The following is a 27274-nucleotide window of genomic DNA, read 5'->3' as shown; positions in this document are numbered from 1 at the left end:
CAACATCCAATCATGATAAAAAAAAAATTCTTGGCAAACTAAGAACAAAAGGAATGGTGATTTTAAAATGTTTATAAATTCTGGGCGGCGCCTGTGGCTCAGTGAGTAGGGCGCCGGCCCCATATGCTGAGGGTGGCGGGTTCAAACCCGGCCCCAGCCAAACTGCAACAGAAAAATAGCCGGGCGTTGTGGCGGGCGCCTGTAGTCCCAGCTGCTCGGGAGGCTGAGGCAAGAGAATCGCGTAAGCCCAAGAGTTAGAGGTTGCTGTGAGCCGTGTGACGCCACGGCACTCTACCCGAGGGCGGTACAGTGAGACTCTGTCTCTACAAAAAAAAAAAAAAAAAAAATGTTTATAAATTCTGACATTTCTCCCATTGAGAGGTAGGGTTTACTCCCTCCCCTTGAGTGTGGGTTGGCTGTGACTATTGTATTTTGCCATCTAGGATGTGCCCCCAGGTAGAATGGGTACCCACATTTTGGTCTGAACTTTGAGGAAAAAAAAATTTTTTGTTTTAATTTTTTAATTGCAATTTTTAATTGTTTATATTTAGGTACTTAGTTTTTGTATTATAAAGGAATTTAAGGAGCTGGGCTTTTTAAAAAAACATTATGGTACAAGAAATTTTCTGCAACAAATAATTACAAAACACAAGAACAGATACAAGGGACAAGAAATTTTATACACTGGTAATAAATAGTACTACCCATGTATAATGTGCGTCCTAATTTTCCCTGAAAACTTTGGGCAAAACACGTGTGCATTATACGTGGCAAATACAGTGATTCACCTAATTAAATCTGGCAAATATAATGTGACTTGCAAGGATAGGCTGAAAAAGCCCATGCAGCACCTGTTTGGTTCTGCTGTAATGCTTGCTTGGAGAGTAGTACATTGCAATGAAAGCAGTTTCACCACTCTCAGACCACCTAGAGGGTCCATATGTAGGCATTCTGGTCAGCAGCCTGCTTGGTTTTCCATCCAAAAGTTAGCACTGGCATGGGTATGGTGGCTTATGCCTATAAACCCAGAACTTTAGGAGGCCCGGGTGGGAGGACTGCTTGAGGCCAGAGGTTAGAGACCAGCTTACGCAATATAGTAAGAATCATTCCTTCCCCCAATTCCCCTACCATTACAAAAAAAAAAAAAAAAAAAAAAAAGCTGGCACCAATTGTTAGCACATGAGTATGCTACCTTGAATGTCCAAACCAAAGGAGCTTTTATTTTATTTATTTATTTATTTATTGAGACAGAATCGCACTCTGTCACCCTAGGTAGAGTGCTGTGGCATCACAGTTCACAGCAACCTCAAACTCTTGGGCTACGTGATACTCTTGTCTCAGCCTCTCGAGTAGCTGGGACTATAGGCCCCTGCCACAACACCCAGTTAGTTTTTTTTTCATAGAGATGGGGTCTGACTCTTGTTAGGACAGGTCTGGAGCTCCTGAGCTCAGGCAATCCACCTGCCTCAGCCTCCCAGAAAGCTAAGATTACAGGTATGAGCCACTGTACCCAGCCCCCGAGGAGCTTTTAGATGACTAGAGTCTCAGCTAACATCTGATTGAAGCTGCTTTAACACATTTCAAGTGATATGGCATGTTGGGCCATTTCTAAATTCCTGTCCCACAAAATCAGAAACAAGATAAAATGACTAATGTTGTACACACTAAATTTGTGAGTAATTTTGTTATATAGCAATACTAGTTGGAACGAGAAAGAATGCTCTTAATCTTATAAACATAACCTATGAAAACTTATAGCTAACATCATATTTATTCAATACTGAAATATTGAACATTTTCCTATGTAGTTGGGGAAAAGACAAGGCTGTTCACGCCACACTTTTTTCAGCTTTATATTGGAAGTCCTAGCCAGGGCCATAGGTCAAGGAAAAGAAATAATAGTTACAAAGATTGGAAAGGAAGAAGAAAAAGGTCCTTTACTCGTAGATGACATTTACAGTGTATGTAAAAAAAAAAAAAAAAAAAAAAAAGAATCTACAAAAAAAAAATTGAATTGATAAATGAATTTAGCAGTGGAGATAGAATCAAAATCAAATATTTAAAAAATATATCGTATGTCTACATACTGGCAGTAAGTGGAAAATTACGTTTTAGAATATTAATATTTCATCTAGCACCAAATATCAAATATTTATAAATAAATATAACAAAATATTTGGAATACCTAGACACTGAAATCTATGAAACATTGCTGGGGTAAAGTAAAAGAAAGCTAAATGAAGAAATAGTCCATGTTTGCAGATTGGCAGGTTTAATATTTTTAAGAGGTCATTTCTTTCCAAATTGATTATAGATGCATTCAATGCCAACAAAATTACAGCAGATTCTTGTGGAACACTGACAAATTGATTCAAAAAGAAAGATAGAAATGCAAAGGATATTAGCATATTTAAAAATAACAAATTTAAAGCACTACCAGATTTCAAACTTCATTAGTTATGCCAATGTAGTACCAGAGTAGATAAATCGACCCATGGAAAAAATGAGAAAAATCCAGAAATAGATCTACAGAATTATCAGTGATTGAATTGGGGCTTGATATATTGTTCTCTTTACTTTTTTATAGATTGAAATTTTTTACAGTAAAAAGTGAAAAGAAAATAGGGTACTAAAGACAAAAAGAAATTAGGGAGTAGTCAATTTGATAAGAAATATTATGAGGAGTGGCTAATGCTATCATCACAACATTTCTGCAGTAGATTACTAGTAAAGCTTATAAAAATGCTCAGTGATTTCATTAGGGATTCATTAAGACTCATGCTTTTTACTACCTTACATTTCACGCTATTTTTCTTATCTTTGAATACAAAAGAAAATTCCAATTCATTCTAGATTTATTTGACTTTAAAATAATTATACAGATTTTATACATCTCTGGATCTCAAAACATTGCACATATCAAAAAGGTTAACATTGATCAAGAAAATTTAAGAACCTCAAAATGTTGCCTGGCTTTTCTCCGTGTTTACACATACCTGGTTGCTGTGTTTCCCATCTTACTGTGAAACCTCTCTGGCTTCTTAAATGTTCAGAGTAGAAATGGAAATAGAGGGCGTTGTCACTGCTGAAGAGCTCTCCAGGGGGGCTGAAGCCACAGAATCGTCCAAGTTGAAGAGCTGCAGAAGAATCCCCATCATAAATCTGAAGAAACTCATGTGCACAATTGTTCACCCAGTCTAACTGGAAAAAAGTAAAAGTGATACGCAGGACCTGAAAATATAAAGGCCACATATGTTAGTTTTTATTTCCATACTAAGTAGGAAGCATTCATACTGAGTCACTTTCAAGAGATAAATCTATCATTTCCTAAATACCTGCCAATACATGTGGCAATTCTAGATATGAAACGGCTTGTACCAAAAATTTCTAAAACCAAACGTCAGGTAATATCGAAATATACCAAAAAACCTTAAAGTTAATAAAATAAAATTTCCGAGATTTCATTAAACTATTAAGTTCATTAAATAAAGTACTTTGGATATATAGCTGACTGTGTATTCAAAACAGTCAAATAAATTAGACATTTAAAAACCTACTTTGAATTAAGTTTAATTGATAATATAACCATTCACAAGAACCTATAGCCCGACACCACAGAATAACCTGTAGGGTGTACTACATACATGGGCAGGCTCATCACTGCCCCCAGGCATGCTGATTCCATAGGGGTTTCCAGACCTCTTGACTAGATTCTGATGCCTAGGCCAGACTCAGCTAGAGGCTGAGAAGGCCTGGTGTGAGTACTTAAAGTCTACAAATCTTCAGGGATTAGGTATCATAAAGGGATAAGAGACGGCGAGCATAAAGAATGAGAGGAAGGTAACATGAACAAACAGTTCTGAGCTCACAATTAGGAGAAACAAAATACAAAAATGTCTCTCTGGCTTGGTGCCTATAACTCGGCAGCTAGGGCACCAGCCACATACACTGGAGCTGGCGGGTTTGAACCCAGCCCAGGCCCGCCAAACAACAATGACAACTATAACAACAAAAAATAGCCGGGCATTGTGACAGGTGCCTGCAGTCCCAGCTACTTGGGAGGCTGAGGCAAGAGAATCGCCTAAGCCCAAGAGTTGGAGGTTGCTGTGAGCTGTGATGCCACAGCACTCCACCAAGGGCAACATAGTGAGACTCTGTCTCACAAAGAAAAAATAAAAATGTCTCTGAGTAAAGGGTTAAAATGTATTAGAACATAAACTTCAAATATAATAATATGACTAATAATATGTAAAAGATTTTGTATTGACAGCTTCATGTAAAACAATCAACTAACGGAAAGGCTGTTATTTCATTTGCATCAGAACCCCCAAATCACAATATTCAGCTAATAAATAAGAATATCCAGAATTTTTGCAGTTTGATGCTAGGGTATTTTTAAGCTCAGTTACCCATCATTGCCTCATGGTCACTCTTGAAGCAATTTAAATGAAAATCAAATAAATATTCATTAATTCAACTATCCTGATTTTCATAGATTTTCATGTATTTTCCTATATTTTGTACATTATGGTGGGAAGAAGATATAAACTCACAATGATAAAGAAACACTGAGGTGAATTTTCTTACAAGTAAGAAAAGTTTGAAAGTTTTTCACATAAGAACATTTTTTAAAAAGAAAAATATTTTCTATGCCAGGAAATAGAATTCATGCAAACTTAATGAAAGGAAGGAAACTGGCGTAACATGCCCACTGGGAAATTTATTTTGGCATTTATTTTATTATAGGACTACCAGACCCCAAAGAGCTCTCCCTCCTCAAGGGGAAAAAATTGTTTTTAGACCCAGGTACAATGCCCTCTGTCACATTACTTTGCTGGAAAAGGTTAATAGGATTTCAAGAGAAAATCTTATCTATTCAGACACACCACTTTATTTTTATGAGTCCAGGAGTTGGTTGCGAAACAAATATTTAGGGATGCCTGAGTAATTAATGTCAGGGAATAAAGCACTTAAAAACTTTCCACTCTGATCTTAATTTGAAGTGTATTCATTCAGAGGAACAGGCTTTGGGATCAAACGCCCTGGGTATAAGTGCTGCTTACAAATCACACCTACTTGAACAAATTTCATGATTGCAGTAGGCTCTGCTTCCTCATTTGTAAAATGAGGATAATAATTCCCATCTTTCAGTGTTATGGGAGTTAAAAATAGAATGATGTATGTGACGCTCACGGCAGATCACCTGGTAGAGAGACGACATTTGATAAGAAAACTTTTGATAGGAGTCACAATGTTTGCACAATAAACCAGCATGACACTGAGTGATCATCTTCAAGCAATGCTACCTCTTGAGTGATCATCTTCAAAAAATAAATAAATAAATAAAATAAAATTCAACTATTCCAATTCAAAGATAAGAAGTAATTTTTTTTTTTTTTTGTAGAGACAGTCTCACTGTACTGCCCTCGGTAGAGTGCCGTGGCGTCACACAGCTCACAGCAACCTCCAGCTCTTGGGCTTATGTGATTCTCTTGCCTCAGCCTCCCACGTAGCTGGGACTACAGGTGCCCGCCACAACGCCCGGCTATTTTTTTGTTGCAGTTCGGCCGGGCCTGGGTTTGAACCCACCACCCTTGGTATATGGGGCTAGCGCCCTACTCACTGAGCCACAGGTGCTGCCCGATAATAAGTAATTTTAACAGTTCTTTAACTTCTCTTACTGTCTATTACTTCATCTGGAAAATGAGGATACTATTACTTATTTCAAAGAGTTAGCGTAAGGTTGAAGAGAGGCTGGCAAAGGTCTAGCACAAACCCTAGTATCACCATATGTACTTTATGTACTATACATGCATATCCCATATTCATATATACCAATGAAATGTGCATTGGAACAGGCGCTATTACATTTACCTTCCCTACTTCTGTTCGGATAACCCAGAAGCAGTTAACGTCATGAAGATAACCAATGTCGGGGCTGTTATAGCTGAAGCTTCCATTTATCCCTGTGAGGGACTCTCCACAAACTGCAAAGAAAAGGATGAATTGTGCTTTGTAGAGATTCCTCAAAGGAAGACACTGGGCAACTCTACCCCTGTCTGCATAATAAATATTGGAAACAAAAGCCCTGCCATTCCTTTTTCTCTAGCCTCATTTTTTTCTGTCGACACCTATACAAATTCTACCTCTTGTTCAAAGTCCAATTGATAGCTCACCACCTCCTCCAGGAGCTTCCCTGACTCATGATTTTTTCTCCGGCTTTCATTCTTTCTCCCTCCATGACACTTGAGGTTTCCTTATGCAATTCAGCTTATATCTTTAGTTCCTGTACCTCTTCTGCCATTTTGTTAGCGTTATTTCCTCAGCTGGAAGGTAACCAGGTAAGAGGATAACGGATAGAAACCACCATCTTTCTATACCAGTGGTTCTCAACCTTCCTAATGCCACAACCCTTTGATACAGTTCCTCTGGGTCACCACTCACAGGTTGAGAACCTCTGTCCTATACCATCTTTCTCCCCAGGGTCGGCCGTCATCCTGAACACACAGCAACCTCTTAATAAATGTGTTGAATCAGAATCAGGAGTAACAGGTGCAGGGTGTAACGTGTACAAGAGACTTTATGCAGGAGATGACTCTGAAGTCCTCCTTGGGGACAGATTCATAGGATGGGAAACAAGGGAGGAATTTGAGGAGGTGTGTGGTGACAAATATCCCAAATTAAAGAATACAATGGAAATATTCATGGTATACGTGGCCAGGTGGCAAAATTAAACTATCTGGCTTGAGTGGGGATATTTTAGGGAACTAGCAAAACATAAGGTTAGAGACAAACAAAAAAACAGAGTGAAGACTGAAAAACAATCTCAATTTTTACTCAATAAGCAATGGAAGACACTATATATAGTCTAGAGCAGAAGAGTGAAATAAGTAAGCATAGTATTCTAAAGAAATCAAATATCTGCTACACAGAAAATCTTCCCTTAGAAAACTATATTTGGGACAGTGCCTGTGGCTCAGTAGGTAGGGTGCTGGCCCCATATACCAAGGGAGGGGGGTTCGAACCCGGCCCCGGCCAAACTGCAACAAAAAATAGCCGGGCATTGTGGTGGGCACCTGTAGTCCCAGCTACTCAGGAGGCTGAGGCAAGAGAATTGCCTAAGCCCAGGAGTTGGAGGTTGCTGTGATCTGTAACACCACAGCACTCCACTGAGGGCAATAAAGTGATACTCTGTCTCTAAAAAAACAAACAAACTATATTCAAAATAATACAAATTTTTGCCTTATCCCTGGTTTCACAAAAATTGCTCTAAAAATTTTGAACAACAATCACAAGCCAAAACATGTGTTTGAAAGAATGAGGATGCACCTTCACAATAAAAATAAAACAAGAAGTGTCGATGTGAAATGTCAGAGATACCAGCTGTCAAATTTAGTACGTAAGGACATTGGACATTTCATACTTAATAACCTTATACAAAGAATACTTTAGAGTATCTTATCATCACAAAGGACATCATGAAAGTGGCAAATACTAATTCAGTTCTCCTTTTGACAAAACATTCTGCCTTAAGTTGATATTTATAAATATATGCCTTGTGGATTCTACGCCACTTCTGCGTGGAAAGACTTAGTTCTTACTATCTGAGCAATTGGGCAGGAAAGTAGATTCAGTAGAAGGATCAGCAGAAGGACTCATGAAGAAATGATGTTGCTAGTGTCTGTGGCATGAGAAATGCTGGCCGTACCTTGCTGGGGATTCTGGCAGAGAGGGCCAGTCCAGAAACGTGTGCATTCACAGTGAAAAGAATTAACGCCGTCAACACAAGCTCCTCCATTCAAACAGGGGTTGCTCAAACACTCATTGATGTTTTCTGTACAGTTGACACCAGCCCAGCCTGATTCACACTTACAAAAATAACCAGAAACTGTTTCCTAAGGAAAAGAAACCATATAATACTATAAAACAAATAGACAAAGAGTAAACTTGAATCAGTCTAAATGATAGAGAAAAGTGGTGCTATTGATATCTTTAACAGGTGTTAAACCATACTAAATATTTTCCAGTAGCCTAACTTATAATTAACAAGTTTAAATGGTCATGGCTAAGTATAAGTAGTCAGATTTATTTGAACAACACTTGGCTTGGTTTACTATTTTGTAAATCACTGAGACAAAAAAAAAAAAAAATCAACTCATTGGTTTTTACTGAGAACTAAACTTATTACTGACCCTTCAGCTGAGAGGTATTGGCAGAGTCTTATCTTAAGCTTGAATCATTACCTTCAAACTCATGAATCATACCAAGACATCTTTTATGGAAGTGAAACTAAAAGTATTCTCAAGTACTCTCCATCTCCACAGGAAGTAGGGGAGTCTCACCGTGCACTCTCCATTTAAACAGGGGTGACTTAGGCACATATGACTGAGTTGCACACAGCCATTTGGCCCATAGCCGTTTCCAGTGTATCCTGGGGGACATGAGCAGAGCGGTAAAGAACCTGTTCAGAAAAAAAAAAGAAGTGGAAGAGTAAATATAGGTCTCCTCTTTAATTCAGGCGCAGTAACTAAACTCAGGATCTGCTGTCTAGACAACATCAAGGGCCCACCAACATCAAGTCTGCACGTTTCTATGGGCAGACAAAACAAGGTATGAGAAAAAATATTAGAATCTTAATTTTTCAATTTTTTTAATCTTAAAATAAGAAAGCCATTAAAAATCCAAGTGTACTTTCCTAACATGGATTAATTTTTGGTTTGAAGGTCAACACAAGAATTTTGAGAAAGGAGGATCTCATTTTAAAAATGTTTTAGAGGGTCGTGTTAAAATATTCAAAGACAAAGATGAGTCATTACCTAGGGCGGAGGAGCAGGCCGCGTCCGGGTGGCAGCCTCCGTTATCAACCGAGCAGATGTCTGTGAGTGTGCACACTCTGCCGTCACCCTGGTACCCTGGTCAGAGCAAGGGCAGGAGAAACAATGTCAAGAACATGGGAAAGGATGCCAGTCTGAGAATCAACTCTCATGAACTAGACCAACCAAGAAAGTGTAAATCTAAAATGTCATAAAGACATAAAATCCCATAAGAAAGGGAACCAGAATTAGTAACCTGATTACAGAAACAATGTTCTGGGTTGTTTTCTAATGGAAGAAAAAAAAAAATGTATGGAACTACTGGTCGATTTAGAAAGTGCTGACACTAAGAAAGATGACTTTTTTTAAACCACAATGACTCTGATGTTCTCAGAGGGAAAAGGTTATAGCAGTCCAAAGTACCATAGTTTTGAGTTATTAAAACACACAAGACTTCTGTTTATTCCTTAGAACTCCTGAACTTCTTAGAAAGAAATTTAGATCCAGAGGATAGAAGAAATGGCTTCTTTTCAGAGAAGGAGGAAAACTAACAACGATTTAGTAAACCTTACTTGCAAAACATCTCATGACCTCACTATATTAATAATTTATTTGTGGGAATAATGGAGCAGCAAGTCCGCAATCTATACAGAGAACTTTCCAAACTCTGCATTATCTCAGTGGCTCTTTCACAGTATGTAAAGGCTTGTTGCTTTGCATCGATAATCAAATGTTTTTTATTTCTTTCCTATAATATAGTTGTGCTCATGTGTCCTGAATCCACAAGATGATGAAAGCTTTCTGCACTATCCAATTTCTCTCCTTGGACAGTAATTATATTTAAAACAGAGCACAAGATTCTGTGTTGCAACATATATGTCCCCTGTGACGGTGTCAAGAAGCGGACCCGGCTCTGCTGCCGCACCTGGTGGACAGGCCTGGCAGTGGAAAGACCCAGGTGTGTTCACACACTCGACAGGTGGAGACACGGAGCAGCCGCCATTGTTTATCTCACACTCATCGACATCTTCGCAGAAGTAGCCATTTCCTCGCCAGCCTAGAAGAACAACAAGATTGGAATGTACACTCTACAGACATGCGAGCAGTCAAAATAGACACAAACCTGCTCTACTCAAGGAACAACATATCCAGATGAGATATGGCTATGAAACGGGCAAAAATTCTTTTAAATTCTTTATCAAATTCTGGAAAAGAGGCAAATGGGGTACTCTTGTATACTGGTAGTTGAACATTAAACTAATATAACCTATTTGGAAAGAAATCTGGCAGTATTCATTGAACCTTTTTAAATACCCTCTAACCATTCTACTTCTTGAAACTTACTCTCCTGTGATAGAATTACAAGCATATTAAGATGTAGGTAAGAGGGTGCTCCCTGTGGCACAGTTTAATAGGAAAAAACCCTCAATGGTCAATAGATTCATAGCTGAATATGAATCATGACTCATCTATACCAAATACTACAATTATTAATATTATGCTTACATCTATGCGCACACACACACATTCTGAAAGCTATTTTTCATATATCTTTTAATTAAGAATACTACATGTTAGAATGATATGCAGAGTCAAGATCATACTTCCAATTTGGGGAAAGAACTTCCTAAAACCCTGCATATATGTCTATATAATATGTCTGTATGAGTGAAAGAAAGGGCTGAGGAAGGGAGAGCAAACCGCCAACAATGGTCCCATTAGGAGGATGAGACTGAAGGGGAAGGAAGAGAATGTCACTTCACTTGAGTCGTTCCTGTATAATTCAATTGTTATAAGTTTGTATTATTTTTATAATTCAAATTATTAAAATGATAAGAATGTTTAAAAACTCTTCAAGCCTTTAAAATTCAGGCAGTCCCCAAGTTAAGGACGACCCAACCTCTGGCATTCCATACTCACTACTGGGCTCCCAAGACTCCTCGTAAAGATAATTTATAGTTAAATAATTAGATTAATAATTTGAGAACTAGTTTCTTCTCTGCATACAAACAACTTTGAATGGCATAAGAAGTTCACAGGCATAAATTCTTTACATGAGGTGCTGGTCTCAGTGTTCATAAATCTTGACTTTTCTATTCGCTTTTGAGTCTGTGTTTACCCCGATGACTGTTCCTCTAAAGCAAAAGTCTACTACAAGTCCAAGTGAGCCTGCAGCAAAGAGAAAGATGTTTGCAGCAAAAAGAAAGGTGATTACAGCAGAATCTAACGGAGAAATGATTAAACGTTCAGAGGAACGCCAGACTCCATCATTCACTGGAAAAGCATTGGACTTCAGTTGCTGGAATACTGGAACAATTATAAAGTAAAAATAATGGCTCATGTGAAAGGCAGAGCTCCAGTGAAAATAAAGCATCATACTATTACTAAACAGCCGAGTGGATTAATTACTGAAATGGAAAGGTTTTTATTGATTTGAAGATCAAAATAAGAGTAACATTCCTATGAGTCTAGAATTTGATGCAACATTAGGTGAAGGTTAATTAAAGTTTAATATTCTTTTTTGAAATTTCTTCTGGCTAAACTTTTTATATGAGTTTGTTTTTATGTTCTGTTTGTTTGAATTAAAAGAAAGAGCAGAATAGTTTCTGTAACTTATTATTACAATACAGGGGTATTGTTATTAGTATTTGAATTATACTATACTATTATTGACACATATGAGCCATTATAGTATTGTTGTTATTATAATAACTGTATATGCATGTTCGTTGGGGATCCAAGTTGCATACAAATACAACCCAAGGACGTTCTCAGGACTGTATTAACATCTTGTCCACAGCCTCGGGTCTGCCTGTGTTTATATTCTCTGATACAAGTAGAGTCCTCTTCTGAGAATCTAAGAAAATTACCACATTTGTGCATGATGAAATCAGGGTACAGAGAAAAGGTGGCAGGAAATATACCCCAAAATTAATCATAATTTTTTGAATGATAAGAGTATGAGGTTTGGGGGGGAGGAGAGGGATTTCCTGTTTTTATAGTTTCTATTATATTAGCAGCATATACTTTGATACTCAGGAAAAAAAATAGGATGATTAATAGGAAAACACAAAGCTTTTGTTTCTTTTTTTCTCTCCAACAATAAAAACAAGAATGTAAGAACACATTGCCTATCTTCTAATTTAAATAATCTATTTTTCTGATTTCTAGTTTTTACACATTGTCACTGACAAATTACCTTCAAGAATGTGATTGATTATAAATTTTGCTTGCCCTTCAGAACTAAGAGGCAAGAAGCTTTTTCTTTTTCTTTCTTTCTTTCTTTTTTTTTTTTTTGAGATAGAGTTTCACTTTGTCACCCTTGGTCGAGTGTTGCTGTTGCATCATAGCTCACAGCAACCTCAAACTCCTAGGCTCAAGCAATCCTCTTGCCTCAACCCCCTGAGTAGCTGGGACTACAGGTGCCCGCCACAATGCCTCATTATTTTTAAAGATGAAGGTCTCACTCTTGCTCATACAGGTCTCCAGTTCCTGAGATCAGGCAATCTACCAGCCTCAGCTTCCCAGAGGGCTAGGATTACAGGCGTGAGCCACTGCACCTGGTCTTGGAAGAATTTTTTTCAATTCTTTCTCCTTTTACAAGATCCAAACCAATAAAATACAAAAAAAATCAATGCATCAAAAGTCACTAAGTGAAGCCAAACATGTGTGGAGTTCCTTGGTGAGACAGAATAACAGAGCGTTCATATGTTCAGAGCAATTGCTTCTCAGCCTTTTGGCTAAGACCAAGTGCCAAAGCTTAGATCAGATCCAGAGCCAGGCAGAGCTGGGTTTAAATCCCATTTATTCATAAGCTATGTGATCTTGGAGAAGTTATTCAACCTTTCTAAGTCTCCAGTTCTCATATTTAAAAATGTGAAGAATACTAATTCCTATCCTGTCTTGCTATTGTTGTAGTTATAAGAATTAAAATAAAAATTGCTTACACAGTGCCTTAATGAGATTTTTGTAAAATAACAGCTGTCATTATTATATTTTCTTTAAATGCCACTGTCTAAGAACACCCAGGGAGTGAAGAGGCCTTACAAACTCCCTGAGGTGTGGTTAATTACTTACCAGTGCATCCAGCACAGTGCTCTGCTCAGAGAAAGAGCCTCTCCTGAGTTGAATAGGAGACAATGATCTCACAGAATAAGATATATACTTGGATTCAAACCTAGGCCGTCTTTAACTAAAGTCTCATCAGATGGCCATATATGTAGCAACTTAACACATGGCCTTCCCTGGACATTCAATCTCTGTGGAGCTGCAGGGAAGCTGGAAAGCCCTATTTACATCTAGGCCACAAGGTACTCTTATGACATATCCAGGTGAGAACCATGGGACTGCCATGGGGACACAAAAAAGTCAAATAATTTACCCAAGTTTGCAAACATCTGGTTAGCCTGAAAGGTAGGACTAGAACATGTCTTTGGATTTCAAGTCCAATCAGCTGGTTGATAATCAAAGCAGTACAGCTTTTAACCTCACAAACTCTACAGCTAACTCTGCACAAAGTTTGACTCCTAAACAGTTTTGGAAAAACTCCCCACTTTCTTTTTGTAGGACTGTTACGCCAGTAAGATGGTCTTGAGTAGAAGTTAGTTTAACGGGACACGTAACAGGATTTGAACCCCTCCTAAGAAGAGTCTTATCTGTCAGTAGCAGAAGAAAATGAGTTCTGATGCCTTGCAAACCTGCCTCACAGCCCTGGGAATGTACCTGTCGGACAGGCCCCGCAGTAGAAGGAGCCCTGGGTGTTGAAACACTGCACGTGCGCAGAACATGGTCCAGGCTGGAGGCTGCACTCATCTCTATCCACCGTGCAGGCAGAGCTGTCCAGAGGGGATGTCCACCCAGCATCGCAGATGCAGCTGTACTTGGGCTGGCAGGAGGACAACGGAGAGAAAAAAGACAATCGCCAAAATGAACAAGAAAAGCCTTTGAAAATCTCACCAAATCCCAAACTGTTTATCCTCTAACATTTATTTCCATAAGGCCAATGGAGTGAGCTTTTCTTTTCCTTCCCATATGATTAAGCATTTAAACCAGACCAGGCAAAAAGAGAAACGTCTTTATTTCAGAGGGAGAGAAACCTGTAATTTACCTCCAAAGATGCCAGGGCCAGGGCAATAACAATCCAGAACTGTAAGTCAGTATAATTAAAGTCAATCAACTCAGCCTCTGGTTTTAGAGGGGAAAAACACCCATGTAGGCACAGATCTTGAAAAATCAATTCTGTTTCCTTTTAGAAAGTCTCTCCCCTCCTACCCACCTCTCACCCCCATTATTGGAAAGAAACTATTTTCCATCACATAGGTAGAAAAAAATAGAAATAAAAACAAAGAACTGAAGCTGTGGTGAAGAGCCAAGCGGGTCAAGGTCATCAGTACTCAGAGCATGGAGGGCCTCTTGGGGAAGTGGGTTCATAGACCCTGCAGCCTCGCAGGGACTCAGGGGCTTAAGAACTTCTGTGTTTCCAGGCGGTGCCTGTGGCTCAGTGAGTAGGGCGCCGGTCCCATATGCCGGAGGTGGAGGGTTCAAACCCAGCCCCGGCCAAAAACCACACACACACAAAAAGAACTTCCGTGTTTCCGCATCTTGTCATTGTTAAAACAAACAAGGCCAAGAGTAGATTGCATCTCTCAGAGAGATTAGTGACAGAATAATAAAAATATTACTATTTTGTATAATGGAATCTTAACCTCTGGGTCCTGTTTTCTGCATACCTCCCCTCCCCGCCTCCCCACACCCTGCTCACAGGCGGGCAGTGGTCTCCCCTCTGCAGCTCCAGGACATGCCTGTGTACACTTGGCAAGGGTGAAGAACTGCTAAACATGGCTCCCTACCAGGGGTCCCATTTGGGGAACATACCCACCTTTCCAACCTGCTCTCGGACTAAATCCTCACAGATGCCGTGGACGCAGAGTGCTTGAGAACCCCCTTCGCAGTCATCGTACTTGGACGCACACTGGGGTCCATAGGTATCAGGCGAGCAGTGGCAACTATTGGTTACCAAGGGCACAACGTCAGGGGTTATTATAGGGCCAGTGCCTGGATCTCAGCACCCATAAGGACAATAATTCAAACTGTTGATCAACGATGACAATGTGGCATCGCAAACCAGCAAGCAGAGTTACTGGCTAGAGTCTTAGAAGAAAATTATGCTGCTTTGCTCTAAGCGTGGATTGAATATTTTTTCTTCCTAAATTGTGTTAGAGAATCATGACTTATTATCCGATAAGTTTACCACTATAAATTCTTCATGTATCATGCAATCAAACAGCAATATTAAAGGCCAGACATCTATAAACCAAAGGTTATGGAGTTAGCTCAAGAAGGTAAAAGGAGAGATCAGCAAATTTACTCATGTTCACCTGGCTGGACCACCCCAAAGGTTCTCCAGGACTCTGTAACCCACACCCAATGTGGTGTCTGCAGCTCATAACCTATGATAATTATCACTACCATTACACAGGGCAATCTTTCTTCTAGTCATAAGAGATATAGTAACACGGGGATAATTCTTAGTTACATTTTAATTCACAGAAAAATGTGATAATTATCGCATACTACTAAACACCAGTGGGTTCTTATTACAAGAAAATGTCAGATTTTAATCAAATAAGCAAAGCGCCTTAAACCACTGCAAATCTTGAAGTTGCTAAGTTAGCCTTATAATGGCAATTTGTAAGGTATGAGCATGGGAGACAGGGGAAGAGGGAGGCATTGAGGAATCATAGAAGCCTAAGCTTATTTGCACATGTCCGAGCACATCTATGGAGTGGCAGAGCCAAGCCCAGAGGTCACCATTGGCTGGACTTGAACAGCATTAGGAGAGAAAGCCCTCATGGAGAGAAATGACCATCAGTGCCGGGGCTCGAAGACAAGGAACAGAGGCACCTGCACGGCCTGGAACCAGGAGCTCATTTCTGAGCGTTCTAGGAAAAGAAGTAAAGTAGCTCTTTTAACAATACACATTGAGCTCCAAGCAGTCCAGCTAGCGTCCATGGCTGATAACACATGAATGACAGGGTGGGAAAGGAGAGTTTGGCTTTTGGAGAAGCATCAAAAGCCACACCCTGGGCACAGGAATTTTTGTGGCCATGATGGGCCCCAGAAACATTGCTGGAGCGGCACCTGTTGGTGATTTGTAACGGGGAGGAAATCAATGAATGTGGCCAGAGGTGGAGAGTAGGAATGTAGCCAATTCCACACAAGCACTCGCATACAGGGTGACCAGACTTAGCACCTAAGGATGGAGATACCCAGTTCAAGTAGAATTTCAGACAAATATATTTGGGGGTATAAGTATGCCTCATGCAATTTACAACATCACTATACATTTATGTAACAGCTGTTTCATTAAAACAACTTCATTTCTGAGCATTCCAAGCCTGCCTTTCTCATTGTGATTAGGTCATACATGAATAACAAGTGATTAATCCTAAGGAGAAATTCAGTTAGTCATTCCCCATCTATAGCTCTTTACTGTCTCCTCACCTCGCTCCACTTTCCTTCTCATACTTTATTCCCTTTTCTCTTTTCTCTCCCATCCCTACATAAAATATTCTTACAGAGAATATAATTAGACTCTTGAGGATTATAGAACTTGAGAACATTTCATACATATATTTGAGAATTTGATACAGGACACTTCATTGCTAAAAGTTTATTTCACAACACCCCTGCCAAAATTATTTTAAAGAATCTTTAAAGCAGGCTCGGCACCTGTAGCACAGTGGTTATGGTGACGGCCACATACGCTGAGGCTGGTGGGTTCGAACCTGGTCCAGGCCAGCTAAAAAACAATGACAACTGCAACAATAAACACAAAAAAATTGCCAGGCATTGTGGCAGGCACCTGTAGTCCAGCTACTTGGGAGGCTGAGGCAAGAGAATTCTTTAAGGCCGAGAGTTTGAGGTTGCTGTGAGCTGTGACATCACAGCACTCTACACTCTACACTCTCAACAGCTTGAGACTCTGTCTCAAAAAAAAAATTATTTTAAAAAATCTTTAAAGCAACCGTTACTAGCTCTCTAAGTCTGTTTTTTATGTATGAGTGATCTGAGTGTTTGGGACAAGACTGCCCAGGATTAAATCCTGATTCTTCTTAACTGTTCACCCCAGACGATGTACTAACTCCCTCTGCCTGAGTTTCTTTTTTTTTTGCAATTTATTTATTTATTTATTATTAAATCATAGCAGTGTACATTAATGCGATCATGTGGCACCATACACTGGTTCCACAGACCGTTTGACACATTTTCATCACACCGGTTAACATAGCCTTCCTGGCATTTTCTTACTTATTGTGTTAAGACATTTATATTCTACATTTGCTAAGTTTCACATGTACCCTTGTAAGATGCACCACAGGTGTAATCTCACCAATCGCCCTCCCTCTGCCCATCCTCCCTCCTGCCCCCCTCCTTCTCCCCCTTCCCCCTATTCTTAGGTTATAACAGGGTTATAGCTTTCATGTGAAAGCCATAAATTAGTTTCATAGTAGGGCTGAGTACATTGGATACTTTTTCTTCCATTCTTGAGATACTTTACTAAGAAGGATATGTTCCAGCTCCATCCATGTAAACATGAAAGAGGTAAAGTCTCCATCTTTCTTTAAGGCTGCATAATATTCCGTGGTGTACATATACCACAATTTATTGATCCATTCTTGGATCGATGGGCACTTGGGCTTTTTCCATGACTTAGCAATTATGAATTGGGCTGCAATAAACATGCTGGTACAAATATCTTTGTTATGATGTGATTTTTGGTCTTCTGGGTATATACCTAGTAGAGGAATTATAGGATTGAATGGCATATTTTATTTTAGATCTCTTAAGTGTTCTCCAAACATCTTTCCAAAAGGAATGTATTAATTTGCATTCCCACCAGCAGTGTAGAAGTGTTCCCTTTTCTCCACATCCACACCAACATCTCTGGTCTTGGGATTTTGTGATATGGGCTAATCTTACTGGAGTTAGATGATATCTCAAAGTAGTTTTGATTTGCATTTCTCTGATGAATAAAGATGATCAGCATTTTTTCATATGTCTGTAGGCCGTGCGCCTGTCTTCTTCAGAGAAGTTTCTCTTCAAGTCCCTTGCCCAGCCTGCGATATGATTCAGGCAGGTGCAAAACTCACAAAATAATAATGGTGACTGGTGAGCACCAAGTCATATTGCAGTCTAAGAGCATTCCCTGGTAGGAAGAGCTCCGAAATCTGTGTTTATCTCATCACTAAGTGCTTAACTACTGGGAAATGATTGAGGGATGGAGAGGAGATTCTGGCTCACAGACTCAGAGTTAAACCTCTTCTCTTTATCTCTGTCTTCCCTTTCCTTTGCTATTGTCATTTGGAGATGAGTGAATCCTCACAACTCTTCTCTAAGCAGCTAACGCTTCCTTCATTTGAGCTTAGAGAACGTTGAGAAGAAAAAGGGAAGAAGGAAGCAAAGTAAACTCTATAGCCTTCCTTGCTGTGCTCCTCACAGTCAGGTATTACCAGTTTCATTTTATAAATTCACATTCTCCACAAATTAGGAATTGGTAGAAGATAATGAATAGACATTTAGGTCTGTTTGACTCCTGCATTGTGCTTCCTCCATGTTAAAATCCTGTGTTCTGGAAGGCAGAGTCAGTATGAAGACTCTGCATTTTTATGTCCTTTTAATATAACAGTTTTGACATGCAAAATTAATTCTCAAGGTATCTTGACACAGCAAAAAAAAAAAAAAAAAAGAGTAATTACTTATATACCTCCCTAAGCAAAAATAAAAGCCATATAACTAACTTACCACCATTCCTGCTCTAGTTATTAGTTACTGATTTAGCAGAGGTCATTTTTATAATGACCTTCTATTGCTGATTTGGTTCCAGCAGAACAGAGCCAGGTTTTTCTTTGAAAACACTGCAAGTGCATGGGGCAACTGAGGAGAGGTCAAATATAGTCATAGTTTAACTTATGTTAGGGTCCAGGGTTCAATGCTAATTTCACTGACTAACTGAAAGACGTGATGAGTTTAATACCTAACTTCCAACTAAGCCACAACCAGATTATAATCATCATCATCCTCCTGGAGAAACAAACAAGTTCAGCCTTTTTTTTGCAGAAAGCCTTACAGACCTCAGCCCCCCCACCCCTAAGTATTTTCCATACACTATTCACACATGGCAAGTTTGGATTGTCTTAAATCCAAAGTAAGCAGGGGAGCCATAAGAATCAATTTTTCAGAACAAAGAGGCAGTGACAGCATTGACAAGTGGCAAAATACCATTTTGTTAGCAGTTGGGGACAGGATACCAAGCCATAACAGTCAGTGGAAACAGATTTTTTTTTTCTTCTCTACAAATCATGAGTCTAAAAAAGAATATTTACCAGAAATTTTCCTATAAAACAGGGCTTCCAATTCATTAGTGTTTCATCCTTTCAAAGGTATTTAAAATTATGAGTTATTAATCATGTTAAATAAAGACTCATTTTTCTTCCCAGGTAAATGAATTTGAAGGATTAAGAATGTTGAAGAAGGTCTCAGGTCCAGAGCAAACTTTGCCCACCATGACCACATGTTCATAGGTCCAGGCCCTTCCGTGAGGGTCAGCAAAGTGAGTGCTAAAGTTTCCTAAAGCTTCAATATAGACACTGATAAATAAGAATTTTATCTCATATAATGAACAGCATCAAGGAAAGTACCTAAACATCTATTGTTTTATTACACACAGATTCCACAAAGCAAGAATTTAATCTTATGCTCATATACATCTTTTCATAGTTTTTTTTCTTCTTAAGGCTTCCTCATATGCCTGCATTAGAGTATTTGCGGTCTAGATACCTGGATATAAAGCTAACGTAACAACTGTACAATTGCAGTGGTTTAAAGCGACACTGCTTATTTGATTATTATTGAATTGAAATTTTCTAGTAATGAAACACCTGCTGCTAGCTCAGATATTATGTAATAGTTATTACATGCTGTTAATAAATAGCTGTCTCCGTTTTTCTGATATGTGTGCATTTGAACAAAGAGCTCTAACCTCTGACATGCTGTGTCTAGTGAATATTAAAGGGCTTTTTTTCCTTGTCCAATTTTCAAGGGAAAAATGATGAAAACAGCAACAACAGCTTCTGGATCTCACGTATTTGTCATTCTATTGGTCCACAAGACCTCAAAAGACAAGGATGGTAAAGGAAGACCAGGAGTAAAATCCAATCTCCAGGACATTCCTAGATGCCAGGAAGGTCAGTCAGGGCGTTTGCCACTGATATCCCCAAATAGCAACTCTCCTTGATAAATGTCCATAGGCAGAAACAGGAGACGATCCCTTAAAGGAAATGAAAGATCCTGCGCTGGGATCCAGCCCACGCCTGCGTGTTCATAAAAGCAGGGTGCAGGGGGCTCATTGAAGTGAGAAACAAAAGCCTGAAAGCAAAATGCTCTTTAATAACATAATACTGAATATAAGTCAGAAGTGGCTCATTTTAGTTTTTCACGATTGAACTCATAGCCGCTTCTACCAGAAGTTTAAATGATTCGCGTTTGTGCTTGGGAATGAGCAAAGTTTCAAAGATCAGATCAAAAGAACAAAAGAACCAATTAAATGAATAAGAAAGGACAGTGACTCCTTTCAAAAAAAAAAAAAAATAGTGCCACAGTCATGGAGATAAAAAAAAAAAATTATTGCACTCATTTTTGCTAGAACAACTAGAATGAATATTGTTATGAGGAATTGAAGAACAAGACAGCAGAGACTTTAATAAGAGGGCAAATAATTGCTCTTTAATCCAGTGAGATTCTACCCTGGAGCACTGAAAGAATTTGTTTATGTCCTCACAGAACCAATTCCTTAACCCTTAAAAGTCACAGAATACAAGAGACCAAGGAATATATGGGAAAGATAATGCCTCGTTTAAAAAGCGATTTTTAAGCCGCTATATAAAAGTAAGTTTGACACTGATCTGCCATAAACTATTGGACTTGACTATGAAAAACATTATGTGTAGCTGTGATCACAACATTCCTAGGGTACGACGGGATGGGAACACAGAGGCCCTGCAGCTCCTAACTCAGCTTAGTAAGGGACGCGACATTCTCATGGATGTGGCAATGGCTGAACTGAGGAGGAGAACACTGTGGTTGAGCTATTTGACAAAATAAATCAGAAGATACAGCTGTCTGATGATTGTGGTCAGGGACCTGGTGGCTAATGAAAGAAAAGCAGTGAGTGTTACTTCCTTCATTGAACCTCAGATCAATCTTTTATCTTGTTATGATCAACATTTTGACGTAGCATTGAATGAAGCTATTCTCATTCAAACTGTGAGCTTGTTAATACAGTAGAATATCTGTAAGTTGACCACCAAGGCACTCAACAAACCAGTCCACACACGGAGGTGGTCTACATAAGGAACTAGGTCTAATGAAGAGATACGTACATGGGGTGCATGTCTGGTCTATGAAAAGTAGGTCCACTTAAGGTGGTGGTCAGTATAGGGAGTGGGTCAGCTCTGGAGGTTCTACTGTGTATGTCAGGAGTGTGGCAGTGGGGCCCTGGCATGGGTGCTGCCCCTTTTCCACTTAAACCCATTCAGTGGTGCCCCGTCAGCACTCTGGCTCTTCCCAGCATGTCAGTGCATCTCGCACCATGTGGTCCTTACTCTCTGAGCCAGCCACACTGGCTTTCTTCTCATTTCCTCACGGAAGCTCCTCACGGAAGCTAGAGAAAGGACTTTTTGTCTATGGCCATACCACCCCAATATGCCTGATCTTGTCTGATCACAGAAGCTAAGCAGGGTTGGCCCTGGTTAGCATTTGGATGGGAAAAAAGATTTCTTCATCGGGTCAGAGTCAAGGATTCATCAGCTTTTCTTCATTTAAGTAAAAATAGCTATATATGTATGTGTCTGTGTCTGTGTCTGTGTATTTCCTTGTGGGGTACCTAATTTTCCTGGTAACACAGATAGTTAACTTTGGATGCTCTTAACTCTGGGCTGTTTTAGTCCTTCAAAAATGTATTTGATATTAAAAAAAAACAAAACAGGTTATTACCTGTAACTCCCCATCGTATTCATGCACGTGGCTCCATTCTGGCAACTCATGGGTGTTCCTGAGTAAATTTCACATTCGTTAACATCATCTGAGCAGAGAGGACCCTGTGGTCACACAAAGAACAAAATCAGGGCCAAAGGTCACAGAGCTTTCTGGGGGCCAATATTCATCTGATATGTTTAAGGATTTGCACATGGAATCCGAGGAAGTCTTTGATAATACAATAATACAAATATCAACCTCTGGTTATCCTTCCTCTGGAATTCAGATTTGACCTAATAGAACCAAACAGCTCTCCATAAGATCATCGTAGTCACACAGAAGAGTCCTTATCCAAATTGAGACGTAGCACAGTGAGACTATGCTTGGGAATTTGCCTACTTAATGTTTCAAGTGTTCATTTTGAGAACACTTCCGTGATTACCAGAAATAGGCAAGAAAATTTACAAAGGTATGTCAAGAATCCTGTGATATTTTCCAATGCTAAATAATTTAATTTAGTGCTAAGAGAAGTAGCATGCCATTCCGTGGAGTTGTCCAAATAAGTGAACCTCTCCTTAAAATGGCTTGGTGTTCGGTGGGTTATATAATCATCCTTGCCACAGTCTGGATTTTGGCATATACAGTATGATTCATTCTGAGCTGAGGCCACAGAATCCTAGAAACTTTGGATGGAAAATTCCATCTGCCTGTATGATTTCCAGAAAAGCATGGATGCTGACTCGCCATCATTTTCAACCAAAAGCCACGTGACTCACCTTCCACTGTGAGGGACAGACACAAACAAAGGAGTCGTGCAGATTGAGGCAGGTTCCACCGTGTTGGCAGGGGTTGCTGCCACAAGCGGTCTTGTCAAGTGTCTGAAGCAAAGAGCAGTCAGTGAGAGGATGGTACTTGTAGTCAGCAGCACTAAAAGTCAGGTTCTGCTGCAGGTGTGTGTGGGGGATTACATTTTACTCCCAGTCAGCCAGGGCTTCCTCCAGACTTTAAACCAGTACCCTATGTTCTTCTTCAAATCAACTCCCTCATGAAAAAACAAGAAGTCTCTTCTATGAACAGTCCTATTCATATTCCTTCGCATGCGTTTAACCAGGGGTGGGATGAACTATGGGGAGGAGAGGAGTCTCACTTTACTCTTCGGAAAGTATTGCTGCCCTGAGACATACCCATCAGTGCACAAGAGTAAAGGTTTCAGGTGTGGAAACAATGATAGATGTTCCTATGACACGAAGCAAAGAAAATGGACATTCTGGTTCTTTGAGCTGTTATTCTTATCTTTGGTACCTCCCTGCAAGCCTTTGAAATCTGATCATCAGCTGCCACCCCTCCTCCCATGGGTTAAGATGACTGAATTCTTTTCACTCCAAGTCCTGCTGTTTGAAATGTTGCCAACGAAGAGAACACTTTTCTCCCTGTGCTCACCTGACCCCTTTCAGACCAGAGCCACAAAAAAGGCCCCCTTTTGTCTGGCAACGTAGGGAACCTAGGGTACTGGTTTAAAGGAACTGTCAGCCACCAGTTCCAGTCTTAAAAGATTTTTCATGCCTTTGGGGGCAGAGAAAACTTCTTTAGAGGGTACAAATGATTACACAATGAAAGCTATTTTATTAAGTTCGCCAATAGTCGAATGCTGTCTTTTAAAAAGTTAAAATGGGGGGAAATTATTCATTACATCATTGTAACTATTCATTATGTGTACACACACTGACTCACAGAGAAAATCAAGTCTGCTTCCTTTGCATTACAAATAAAACAGAGAGCCGGAGGACAGCAGGTAACTCTGTCCCACTTATTGCAAACCCCATTCTCTCTCCATCTTTGTCATAAATCAGGAGACCGTACACGTCAGGGTATCTTTATGGATCCTGTCTTAGTACATAACTCTGTTTGTCTCTCTTTCTACCAGTGTCACAATTAGCTCTGTCCTTCAAAGGACACCATTAAGAACATTAACCATAAACTCCTTAGAAGGTTTTCTGTTGTACAAAAGCAACAGTGTTTGGGGATTAAAAACTCGAAGTCTACGGGAAATGACATCAGCCAGAAGGAAGACAATAGGGAGTGACAAGGACTGTGGCATCCAGAGGGCAATTGCCCTATGAAAAGGCACAGTGGCATTCACTTTTGACAATCATTAAACACTCTTCTTGGGGGAGGAAGGACAGTCTGATCTCAGGCTGACCAGACCTCCAGTTCTTGACCCTTGGTAAGAAAAATGAGCCCTCCGGGAGGCTGCACCCTCCAAGCTGGGTCTTGTTCCTTGGCACTGTTACTTGCTCGTTTTTATTCCCTGAGTGGCTCTCTAGAAAGATGACAGCTGAGGGGCCAAGATGCTGTCACAGTGGAGAAAGGGAATACATGATCTTGTTCACCAAACTTAAATTTCCCCAAATAGAGGCCAATGCTGGAAGAATAATCAAAACGGATCAAGAATACTGGATTCTTACCCTAGAATCCCCCACTTTTATTCCCGGGTTTAAGTATGGAGAGATTTCTGTGCATTTCTCTGCTTAGAAGCTTATGGCCTCCACAGAAGCCTTAGAAAGGCCAGATATCTACAAAAGGGGTCAGAAGCCTAAATGCACACAGACCACGTTCCACACATCTTGAAAAGTTATAAAACATTTGCTCTAAGAAACTGTCCAAGTTGAATTACCAGCAAATATACTTTTAAGGACATTTGGAATCGTTTTTGATTCATCCCAGACTTCTGAGCTTAACGTCAGACAGGACACATGGCTTTGGAAACTGAGTCCTTGGTGCCAAAATCAGCAAGATCAGAATCTCCAGCCAGCCAAGCCCCGCACAGACGAGCCTGATACAGTCAAAGGCCCTGTGGGGACACATGCGGGCTGAGATTCAGAGTCAGCACAGATGAGCCTGACACAGTCAAAGTCCTGTGGGGGCACACGTGGGCTGAGATTCAGGGTCAGCACAGACGAGCCTGACACAGCCAAAGGCCCTGTGGGGGCACATGCGGGCTGAGATTCAGGGTCAGCACAGACGAGCCTGACACAGCCAAAGGTCCTGTGGGGGCACATGCGGGCTGAGATTCAGGGTCAGCACAGACGAGCCTGACACAGTCAAAGGCCCTGTGGGGGCACATGCGGGCTGAGATTCAGGGTCAGCACAGACGAGCCTGACACAGCCAAAGGTCCTGTGGGGGCACATGCGGGCTGAGATTCAGGGTCAGCACAGACGAGCCTGACACAGTCAAAGGTCCTGTGGGGGCACATGTGGGCTGAGATTCAGGGTCAGCACAGATGAGCCTGACACAGTCAAAGGCCCTGTGGGGGCACATGTGGGCTGACATTCAAGGTCAGAGGCCTCATGCGCCCAGTGACCTTGTGCTCGTCTTCATCCCCCTTAGCCTCGGCTTCTTTATTTGCATCCTGGGAAGCCTACACTGGGATAAGGATTAAATTGTGAGAGAAAGCAAGCCCTTGATAGTAATCAACCATCTCCTTTTAAAATGAGGGTGCCAGCTCTATCAATGATTCTAGCATACCTGCTGTAAAAAAGTGTTAGATATTCTAGAGTACAGGACTTACCTGCTGTAAACCTTGAACTTTTCTTTCAAGATCCATAAGCTAGCAGTGAGGAAGAAAAACTTCAATTAGCTGGTTCAAAGGCATTTCACATGTGATGTTACACCCTTGTCATATATATATTTTTGAGACAGAGTCTCACCCCGATGCCCTGGGTAGAGTGGCATGGCATCACAGGTCACAACAACCTCAGACTCTTGGCCTCAAGCAGTTCTCCCACCTCAGCCTCTTGATTAGCTGGGACTATAGGTGTCCGCCATAGAGCCTGGCTAGCTTTTCTGTTTTTAGTAGAGATGGGGGTCTCTCTCTTGCTCAGGCTGGTTTCAAACCCGTGAGCTCAGGCAATCCATCCGCCTCAGCCTCCCGGAGTGCTGGGATTACAGGCCTGAGCCCCGTAGCTGACCACCCTAGCCGTATTTTGCTAACATCCTCTGCTGGAAACTCCCTTCACCTGCTTGTTCTGGTTTTGTTGCCTTTTCTCTCCTCGTTCCTCCTCCCCTCCAGGATTCCCTTCCTTCCTATTTCCTTCTGTGACATAGATTCATTTTTCTTAAAGGGCATTTAAAAAAAAAAAAATACGATTCACTGATGAGTTGACTCTGCTTCTCCACACAGTCGCTGTGGGAATTTTCATAAATGTCAGTGATGCACCTGCTTCGCCCATCAGAGGGCTGTGGTCAGAACTTGAGCAAGGCCTGTGTACGCAACCAGGGTTTGCAGAGAGAGCATTTCCTACCTTCTGCCGCTACTTCTACACCCTCCGTTAGGGCTCAGTCATTTAAGCCAAAGATCCATAATGACAGTGCTAAATCTCTAACGGGGATACAAAATTGATATAATCTCTGCAAAGTGGTTGCTTACCCAGTTGAATTAAGAAGAACCCACCCACTGTTTCGCTGTGGACACCAGACTTACCTTGGAGTTAAGCTGATGGATTTGACTAGATATATTTTGAGGCAGACCAGTTGTACTCTCTTTTAAATTTGTAATGTCATCTTTGTTTCTCTGGATCTAATTTTGCAAAAGGAAGAAGAACAATATCTTATAGGGATATCATAAACTTGAGCAGGGGTCTATTTTAAGCACTACAATCTTGCCTATAATCATAAAAACCAAACAGTGCCGTGTATAATAAACATCAGACTGAAATAGCCATGGCATAATTCCACCTACTCTTCTCAGTAACAATATATCAATGTATTTTCCACTTGCATTTTTTCTTATAATAACTATTTAGGGTGCTAATTAAGAAGCCTGGCTTGGAATTAGACTGTTTAGGTTTTAAGTCTTGGCTCAACCATTTATTGTATGTCCAGGGCAAGTTACTTAGCTGCTTCTGGTTTCTTTACCTCCCTTATAAATGGAGGGAAAATGAAGCCCACCTTGCAAGGGAGCTGTGAGGGTCGAATGAGATAACCCACAGAAGGTGCTAAGCACAGTGGCCGGCCCATAATAAGCTCTAAATAATACAGCCTGTGACATTTTGAGTCATTCGTCAGTGTGATGTAGCTAATTTTGAGTACTGAAAACATTTAATAAGGCAGGAGAATAGTTGGCCGATTGTGTTCTGTGGCAAAAATAAACTTTATCTACACATTTTTCTGGTCACTGCCTGTCCCCTTTCCCTTCTAGGGGATTTGCATTTTCACCCTGTGCACCGTCTCTGGATGAGGGGCCACTGCCCTGCACAATGAGCCACATTCTGCTGGTGTTACTCACTCTACCCACCATTAACCCTGGGCCATTGTTCTTTACAAGAACACATCTTTCCTCCAGCTATGTTCTCTGTGCTAAAGATTCAAGGTACCCCAGGGAACGGGGCAAGGGTGGCAGAAGGCAAATTGATTAATGGGTACAATG

General features: G+C 40.4%; 1 protein-coding gene across 1 annotated transcript in view; it reads right to left on the bottom strand.

Moving 5' to 3' along the window:
* CUBN (cubilin) overlaps positions 1 to 27274 on the bottom strand; it is a 264166-nt gene that overhangs the window by 235867 nt on the left and 1025 nt on the right. Inside the window, exons 3-14 of the mRNA XM_053572936.1 lie at positions 26330 to 26425; positions 25418 to 25456; positions 22625 to 22726; positions 21867 to 21970; positions 14692 to 14818; positions 13536 to 13698; positions 9739 to 9870; positions 8817 to 8912; positions 8343 to 8461; positions 7709 to 7895; positions 5875 to 5987; positions 2997 to 3231 (exon numbers count right to left, since the gene is read on the bottom strand). Coding sequence (XP_053428911.1) covers positions 2997 to 3231; positions 5875 to 5987; positions 7709 to 7895; positions 8343 to 8461; positions 8817 to 8912; positions 9739 to 9870; positions 13536 to 13698; positions 14692 to 14818; positions 21867 to 21970; positions 22625 to 22726; positions 25418 to 25456; positions 26330 to 26425 — 1513 coding nt within the window. The remainder of the gene's footprint in view (positions 1 to 2996; positions 3232 to 5874; positions 5988 to 7708; positions 7896 to 8342; positions 8462 to 8816; positions 8913 to 9738; positions 9871 to 13535; positions 13699 to 14691; positions 14819 to 21866; positions 21971 to 22624; positions 22727 to 25417; positions 25457 to 26329; positions 26426 to 27274) is intronic.

The sequence above is a fragment of the Nycticebus coucang genome, chromosome 20, assembly GCF_027406575.1.
Source record: "Nycticebus coucang isolate mNycCou1 chromosome 20, mNycCou1.pri, whole genome shotgun sequence".
Taxonomy (NCBI): Eukaryota; Metazoa; Chordata; class Mammalia; order Primates; family Lorisidae; genus Nycticebus; species Nycticebus coucang.
This window is presented reverse-complemented; position numbering and strand designations above follow the sequence as displayed.